Source organism: Diorhabda sublineata, chromosome X, assembly GCF_026230105.1.
Source record: "Diorhabda sublineata isolate icDioSubl1.1 chromosome X, icDioSubl1.1, whole genome shotgun sequence".
NCBI classification, from domain to species: domain Eukaryota; kingdom Metazoa; phylum Arthropoda; class Insecta; order Coleoptera; family Chrysomelidae; genus Diorhabda; species Diorhabda sublineata.
Window position 1 is genome coordinate 3,905,579 of NC_079485.1, and position 9,600 is coordinate 3,915,178.

At 31.7% G+C, this 9,600-nt stretch overlaps 1 protein-coding gene across 1 annotated transcript; it reads right to left on the reverse strand.

Annotated features, from left to right (window-relative positions):
• Window positions 1-2,139: 2,139 nt before the first annotated feature.
• On the reverse strand, window positions 2,140-9,267 carry LOC130450786 (uncharacterized). Its single transcript, XM_056789411.1, has 4 exons — window positions 9,147-9,267; window positions 6,062-6,351; window positions 5,191-5,226; window positions 2,140-2,598 (listed from the first exon to the last, which is right to left on the reverse strand). The coding sequence occupies exons 1-4, from the start codon at window positions 9,226-9,228 to the stop codon at window positions 2,215-2,217; spliced, it is 792 nt and encodes a 263-aa protein (XP_056645389.1). The 5' UTR covers window positions 9,229-9,267; the 3' UTR covers window positions 2,140-2,214.
• Between the last annotated feature and the right edge of the window lie 333 nt (window positions 9,268-9,600).

The window sequence follows — 9,600 nt, forward strand, 5'->3', positions numbered from 1 at the left end:
ACAGCAACCATAATAGCTCGGGGAGGTTGCTGCTAATGGTTGAGCATTTATCATATTCTAAATATACATATGTAGATGGTTTTCTGACGGAGAGCAGCTGGAAGCTTTAGAATAGAGAGGATCACAAATCAGATATATCGTAATAAAACAGTTCAGTGGAGTGACCCTTTGAAACAACAGCAGAATAGATGCTGGCTACGGAGATTCGACAATTTAGGATGAAGGAGTTCACATATAAGAAAATATAAGAGTATCAGAGAGATTGTGGACATAGACAACTGATCTGGTTCGGAAATGTGCAGAGAATGACAAATATAAGACTGCCGAGGAAAGTCATCATATGGAAATTAGCTTATAGAAGCAGATAAGGATAATCTAAGAAGAGCTTGATGAGCAGAATAAATGGAAAAATTCAGGGGGGCTGCAGATCACGCATTGGAAAACTGGAAAACGGAGAATTTTCTTAATTTGGCTTATATATATTACAAAGTATATTGGAAAGTTTTGGTTATGAAGTTGATTACTCAAATGTAGACATTTTTAAATATAATTTGTCCTTAGTTGCTGTTGATATTATTTTCTTATTTCAACTTTGGAAATGTCGCAATTAGGTATAGACATTATTACATGGGAGATATTCAGTATTTGTTAAGGTTTTATAAAAACCTTATAAAAACCAGGACAATCTATTTTTATTATTTCAATTAACGTGTCTCGGTAACTAAGTACATTGACACATGGTACAGTTATGTGGAAGCAGTTGAAGCTTCTTCTGCAGTTTGATCTGCAAGTTCATTCCCATGTATGCTAATATGAGACGGTACCAGATTAAAGTAATGGTAACACCAGAGCTTGCAAGATGGTCAATAGAGTCATGAATATTCTGAATGTTAGGGTGTACCGGATATATTTGTCTAATGAAGTTTATTGATGTGAGCGAGTTTGTGTTTGTCGTCAGGGGATAGGGAGTTCAAGATCTCCTGTGTAGAATCTGTGTGTTTCATGTTAAGGAAAATATGTTAAGAGATGTATTAAATTTTAGTTGTTGGAATCAATCTATTTGGAATAACGGAGTTCATTATATTGCCATGGAAACGAAAGAACCGACAATATTGTAAATACCACCATAATATCGGAGATATTTCAAATCAAAATATATAAAAATCATTCAAGTTTTTTCAAAAAAATTTATGCGTTTCTTAGTTGAAACTTCGACTGTATGTAGTGGTTGTTCACTCTGTATCGAAATAATGCGATACGATTAAGTGAAACTCATTTCATTTCCCCCATTATAAAGCGAATCTCAAATGAATTAGGACATCTTCCTGGCCGGATACTACAAGTTTTTAGATGGACATACTTCATAAAACTTGCAAATTCAGAGAAAGTCTCAAATCTCCATGGACTTCTAATTCGCTTGAAACACACGCCACGCCGGTTCGTTGAGAATAAAAGACATGAAAAATGGATGAGACTGTTTTCAAAACTTTGTAAAGAATTGTGAAATACTTAATACTTGTTTCACTACATATATTTCAATATAAATGTTCTTAAAAATTACTAAAATAGAATAACAGAAATTTAATGATCATGAGCAGTAATCAAATGTATTGAAATTGATCGTTAGACCTTCTAACGATCCACAATATTCTAAGTCATCACGCATTTTGAAAAAAAAACTCGGGTGGAGTTATTTAATATATTTTGAAGTCTTGGAAAAAACTTCCCCAGTTTTAATCCGTGATATATATTATCCCTTAAAGGTTAATGTAGAAACTTTGCAGAGTACATACTCTCGTTAAGAGATGAGTATGAACATAATGTTAAAAAGGGATAAAATTAACAGATCTTATTATATTTAATGTACGAACATTTTACGGAGGTTTATGAAATTTTTATGTATAGAAAATTAATTTAATGAGTTATGTTTCCTTGTGGTCTACGGTCCAAATGCTTCCAAATGAACTTATATTAAGCCCTGATATAAAACTCAACTAGAGATTTTCATAATTATGGATAATAGCTCAATGTATTGAGTAATGCTGCTGCTACCATATATTAGTAAAGCGTAAAGCAAGAAGTAATGTTTTTCATCTACTTTCTAATTTCCTGATTAAGTTTTAGACTTTTGGCTAAATATTTTCAACATTATCAAATTTTTATTTAAATCTTCATGTGTTACAAATATCTTAAAAGAACATATTTGCTATCCAATTAAGAAAGTGCAGCTGATGGTCCATGAAATCCCGGTGGTGGTCCATGAAAACCTGGTGGTGGTCCATGAAAATCTGGTGGTGGTAGGAAGCCTACCGGAGGTGGACCTTGTCCTTCCTTTAACATTTTTTGAAACTTCATACAAGCTTCTTTATTCTTAATTTGATCATCGGGACAATTTAGTTGAATATTTTTAAATATACAAAATTCTGATACAATTCCATCTGGTTTACATTTTTCATCTTCCATTGTAGCATTCTTTATGTCGGCCACACATCCTGCTATTATCTTATCTACTACGGGAGCCAAATAGGTGATGTCTTCTAATTTATTTTTCATATATTCTTCAAATTCATAAGGTTTGATTTTACCGTCATCGTCGATCTAGAATCAAAAATAAATAGTCCAGAGTTAGTATAATTTAAGAGTTTGGAAACTTATCAATAAATAGTTTTCAATCTTAATATAGATCACTGAATGCTTAAGAACCAATTTGAAACGGAATCAATGATTATAAGCTGAGAACACAATAAACTGTTAGGGTTGTTAGAAATGATATTATGATTATAGGAATATTAGCAACGCAATGCTGAATCAAAACTAACTGGGCTTTGCCTCGAATTGTATGCCGTAAAAGTGACATCAAAAGCTGATTTACATTATGCAATTTCAAAGTATTCGATGATGTTGTTTGACAAGCAAGGCTCTATCTATCGCATCATGGTTGTAACCAACCATTTTCTCTTCTACTAATTACTTCTCGTGGAGGTCTTTATCCAACCACTTCATCCGGCCATAATATAAGAAAAAAATGCAAAAATTAATAAGCGTCAGCAATCAAAATAACAAATCAATAAGTAGACTGACCAGAAGACTATTTTACAGGATAGCTCCAGTCAATTAGCCGATTTCAATTTTGTTTTTCAACAACATAACTGATATTCCGAGTAATAGGTAATGTTTTATTCTTAAGCGTAAACATAATTGTTATTTGTACCTAGAAATGGAATACATTGTTTATACATTACCTGTGCATCAATGTTTTCCATTAAAATCATACATATTGTAGGATTTTGTTGGAATAAATGTTTTAATATTGGAATCTCTATGTCTATGTTTTGAGGCATTACAGTTCTCAAGTCATTTAGCTATGAAGGGTTTGAGAACAATGAAAAAGTGTCTAACGACATGCGTTACTTAAAGGCACCACATTAGGATTTGGTTAAAGAAAGCGCCAAATATTATTCATGTTTGGACAACTTTTCACACTTTTGTACAACGTAAGTTGTTGCAATTTTCAATAATGAACGATAATATAAAATTATACTCCAATTTATCTACAATTGCTACATTCATACCATACCATTTGTGTACACCAGCGCTATTCTGGAAGATTTTCAAACCGTTATTCATCGTATACGGCTGGACACTTTTTAAACTTTTTTTCTCAAATGAGATACCCCTTCTTCCCTTCTTCTCCATATATGCTATGTTATAGAAAATTACGGTTCCTACCTACTCAATTACAATATCCATAGTTTTTATTGTATCAGTAAAATTTGTTGCCGAATATAGTAATTATTATTGTACTATTCATAAAAAGTTTATTGAACTAATTACACTCTAATTGAGCAAATGCCTAGAAAATTATGATAATTCATATAATTATCTTTAGAAATAAATGTTTTGATATTTCAGGCATCCTGTAATTTTACGGTTAGCAGAAGATACATATATAAATTCACATTAAAATGAGTATATCATAATCACTTGAACTACCAAAAAATTAAAACTAGAATGAATACTCATATTAAGCCGATACTACACGATGCATCCAACGTTTGCACCAACATTCGCGTTCCCACGAACGACTGAAAATTATACGAAGGCTGGAACCTCACCTAAAGAAATGAAAACGTGACAAAAAACGGATGAACAGCATAAGGCAGATATAAATTCGTTCAAAATAAACTGGATGATGATACTGGCAACTTTGGTTTTTCATACAACATACAACATGTAGTATTCACATACAAGAGGACAAGACGTGTGTGTATTGGTACGACAAGTGTTGGTTTCAGCTTCATTCCAATGCTGGGTACTCCTTTGACTTAGGTCAAGAAAACAACCAACCTTCTTCCAACGTTGGAAGCAAAACATTCGTCGAATGACATGCGCACTACAACCATACGATGAGTCCAATCATACCAGCGTCCAACGCGTGACACGGGCTTTACAACTATGTCTAATACTCTAAGCTATGGAGTTAAGATTTATTCAATTATTCAAAATACCAATAAAACAAACATCGCCTGCACAATAGCGTGATTTTCTATAAATATTTACCAATCAATATAACCATTCACTAAAACTTATCCTTATTTAACCTATAAAAATTCAACGTCATTCAAAATCAAACCAATCAAAAATTAATAAAAATTCCTATAGTAACCAGAATAAATATTTCAATTACTCAATATTTCTATCAAGTCAATTTGAATATTGAATTTTGAATTCCATGAGTTTAAAAATTTTTACAAGCTTTAATAATATCAAAATCACCAGAAATCTTAATTAATTATTGTAAGTGAAATTTTATTATTGTCTTCGAAAGCTCGGACAATCTTTTCCTTTTTTTGATAATTTTTAAAAGAAAGACAAATTTTAACGTTTCGACTTGTATTCTTAATTCTTATTCTTCTTATTCTATTCTTATTTTGATATTCATGATGTAGGTGATCTATTGATTAATATAAATGCGCAAATTGCCAGTGTCAATATGATATTTTGATATTATTTAATATATTTTGATCAAAAATTTTATCTTCCAAAAATCATTCAAAAAAATTAATTTTAAAACAGAAGAGACCTAAAAGCAAGAACATTTAGATACATTAATATATCAAAAGGTCTCAGAAATCAGAAATTAAAAATATTTAAATGTTGTAGAAAGTGACTAAAAATTTAAATACTCACATAGTTATTCTTTTGACCCACACATTGAGAAATACACTGAAAATAAAAAATACATCATCAATAAAACTTGATCACAACATCATAATTTTCGGTTTATTTTTTGGTTCTTAAAAACACTGTTCTTTATATCTATAATGATATGCTATTGGTTTCTCGTAGAAAACTTTTTTATCGATCCTTTCTTGAGCAATTCCGCTTTCCTAGGTGCAAATAATTCTAAACATAGAGACTGCCCTCATATGCTCATAAGCCTCCAACTTACGTAACCAGATAAAAGAAAATAATTACAAGATCTCAGTTGAAACTTTGTATCTGACAATTAAATGAATAAAGATCAAATCCAAAAGATTGGAGCTACACTTAACCATAGGCTCTAGGGATGAAATTGAACTGATTTCCCCAGCTTAATACTTATTTTTATTAATAATTATTGTTCAAAGTGACTGCGATTCTCTTGATCCTACGAAAAAGTGAATTTGTACGTTATTCCGAATTTGTCGATAATATTAAATTGCTTAAAATTTTTGTTTTCTGAGTTTATAGAAGTATACTTTGCTCTTCATTGGTCCCTAAAGGCTAGTCAGAAACTATGATTCTGGATCATGTACATCACCTATTAGATAATTGCGGCTCCTAACCCAGAGTAAGACATTTATCAAAGTTTCCAAACGTCACTTTCACTCAAGCATTAAAATTTGCTATTCTCATATCTAACAAAAAATCTACGATAAACATATTTATGATGAGGTCACGGTTTTGAATATATCGTTTCAAAATCATTAGTGTGATCTCGTGTCCTGACAAATATTGTCGAAATTCTCACCCTCGGAAATTTTAGTTTTCCATTTATTATTTTAAATTACAAACTTACCACAATTTCACTTCTTCTTTGTCGCATTTTTTCGCAGTCGAAAGGATCAAATGGTGCTTCATGAGGACGTTTGTCTGGTTTATCTTTTCCTACGACTTCTTTAAAACATGCATTCTTATACTCTTTCTGACCTTCGCGTATCTTTTTCAAAGCCATGTCGTCACAACAAACTTTGGGTCCTCTTCTTGAACATTTGCCATCAATTTCATTAGAAGTATCTCTCTTATCCCTTATATTCACAAAGTGTGAAGTGCTGTAAAGCTCTTCTAAATCATTAGCCAAAATTTGGTCTGGAAAAAATACGAATATTTGGCAAATCACTAATATAGTTTCATTTGATACAAGTAAAAAAGTTGCAGATTTCATTGCCACCGTCATTGTGAAACTATTATGTTGTTAAATTCAATCAATCTATACTTATCTAACTATAACGTGAACACTAGTTATCAGGTCCCAAACACAAACCCGCCCCTCTTCTGAAACACCACCTTCAATCACAAAACTAGCCAAAAACCAAACCAAAAATTTATGTCTAACAATATTTAGATCGTGCTTCCAATTGTACACTTTTAAAACAATTATCACATCATATATATTTCTCTCAATTCACGACCCTTATTTTATCTAAGTGTCCAGTTACACCCGTGTTTACTTGGACATGATACCATTAGAAAATAGAGGAAGTGTAGATTTTTCTTACTATCAAGAGCAAATATTGATATTTACGAACAATATTCTACTTTTCGTTCCAATAAGTACTGTATCGAGTTCTAGCAGAGCGAGAGTGAAAGATTCAAGAACCTGAATCAAAGAGAATATGTGGCAATACTTAATTTTTATATCAGCTTTTAGTATCTATCACATGGAGGAAGTATTTAATGTCTGATGTTATTATTTTGTTTTTTCTTAAGGCGGATGATTATGCATTATATAAAATTATGAAGAGAGGTGAGCCCACAAAAGATCAGAATACGCAGATTTGTTGTTCTCGGCCAAATCGTGAATTACGGATATAAATATTAGTACAATGACAAAGAAAAAGAAGGATAATTAACTATTGTGAAACTGGAGAGAACGATAGTTAATCTTAGAATAACCAGTTCAGTACACAAATCAAAACAACAGAAATCAGAGATTCTATTGAAGACAGTCAGGAATTACAATATTTAACGTAAATACCAATTGATTATTTGGATAAAACTTGGTTCACCACTTGTGAAACACAGCCTAACCTAACCTAACAGTCAAAGCAATTTCCTTCGCTAAAACAAAAAAGTCCATGTCAAAGTCAAGTACACGTGGACTGTTCACAGGTCACACGATCACTTAAAAAGCAGTTTTGAGAAGACTGGGTGTTGCATTTAGAAAAAAAAAACAGTGAAAGCTTTGGATTGGCTACTTCCCCATTATCCTGCGTCAGTGAATCTTTTGAATCAATATGTAACAGAGCACCAAGCAGGATAGCTTCGCCAGTCCCTATGACTTTTGGCTCTTTCCCAGATTGAAAATTTCTCTTAAATAAAACCTATTCGATGAAGAACAACAATTGAAACTATTGCAAAGAATGCAGTAAAGGCAACAAGGAAACCAGAAAGCTGAAATGCCGGAAATGTGTTATTTTGTCTATTACCTTTGGGAGAGTGAGAACTACTCATTCCGAACATAGTTCTCTGTGACATTTGGCTCTTTCTCAGATTGAAAATTTCGCTTTGAGAAAACCGGTTCGTTGAAAAACGACAATTGAAACTATTGAGACGATTGCAGTAAAGGCAGTAAGGAACCAGAAAGCTGAAGTACTGCCGGGAATGTGTACTCTTATATTACCTATATGAGTGAAATCTATTCATTATACTACGATTTCAAAACTCCAAAAATACAAGTTTTGTTTTTATCTTTTTAGTGGAATAGCTGGAAATTTATTAATATAACTCATATTATTTAAACAATAATTGAGGGTATAATCATGTATAGAAATAGATATATTCATCGTTGGAAACATTTTAGTTTTGAATGATTAAATTTATCAATATTGTGATAAAAAACTGAAAAAACTCTTACGCAAGAAATGAGTTGTATCATTGCGATAACACATCCATTATTAAACAGGCAAATCTTCAAAAAATTTCACAAGAATTATATTTTCGATGACCGAAAATATGTTTTTAAAAATTTACTTAGCTCAAAATTACAATTAACTTCACAAGCAAAGTCACTATCATTTATATACTATATTTTTCCGAGGCTCTTTTCGAAAATTTCCAATGTGATTGCTGTTCTCCTCTAATTCAAATAAAATTTGAAAGTCAATTATTTCTTCAGTTTCTTCGTCGTTATTATTGCAATTCGTCGTTATTGCTGCAGTTATTATATAACTCTTCCGATGTAAAGTTTGGTCGTTCATTTCTTGGTTAGAAATATCTATTATTACTCATATTATTAGATATTATTATAATTGTTATTATGATTAATATTTACGCGTGTTTACTGGATTTGTCTGTAAAATTTCTCTATGTCGTAGACATCGGTCTTGATCTTGGTAATCGGTTTGCAGGTATTTGATTTGGTCGACAAACATTTTATAGAGATGTAGAGATTATAATATGTACAAAAAATACTCAGCAATAGATTTTGACCAAGACTATTGTTGTGGCAGAGGGCAGAGTTTAACTAGCGGACGTTTCAACAAACCCCTCGCAGTTTTAAGAGTAACAACGAATATATAAATTCATTCATAAACCCATTTTCAAATGGTATAAACTTTATCTTGCCGCCTCATAAACTCATTGAAATTAAGTAGAAGCATTGAAATATGACGAGAAAAATTTTAATAGTATCGAAAACATAGGAAGTGGTAAATTATTATGATATCAAATGTCATGAGATGAATTTTGAGTAGTGCAAAGTAAATATTGTCTCATATGGTCGAAGTATGTAGAGTGATATGTATTTAAATTCACGTATTTCAAGTTTTCACAAAAAACATAAATTACGACAAATTTTCTTCACATATGTACATAACTTTTAATAACAATCTACACATAATTACGGTGATTACAATAAAGAAGATAAAATATAATTGACTTACTATAATCAGGATTTTCAAAGTTGTAAGCGTCGATTTTCAAAAAAGCTCCTATAACGGCAATAAATACTGGTATTGTGTACATTTTAAAACCAAATTTACTGGGATTTACCTGCCAGCTTCTATTTATATATATTTCGAAAACGAGTTTATGTTGTGCTTCAGCAAACACCAAATATAATAGATATAAATACATATGTAAATAATGTAGGAGAGAGATGTGCAAACCAATAAGTTGAAAAGTTCGTAGGCTAGCAAAGACAACGATTATAATGGTCATATAATTTTTCCCTTGAGGTTTGAGAATAGGAAAAAGTCGCCGAGAACTAGATATGGAGGATACGGCGGATGTCATCTTTTCATTGATTTGCGACATGGTTCATTGTCTTGATGGAACAGCACTCTCTTCTTCTTCAAATGAGGCCGTTTTTCCGCAACTTCGATCTTCAAACGCTGT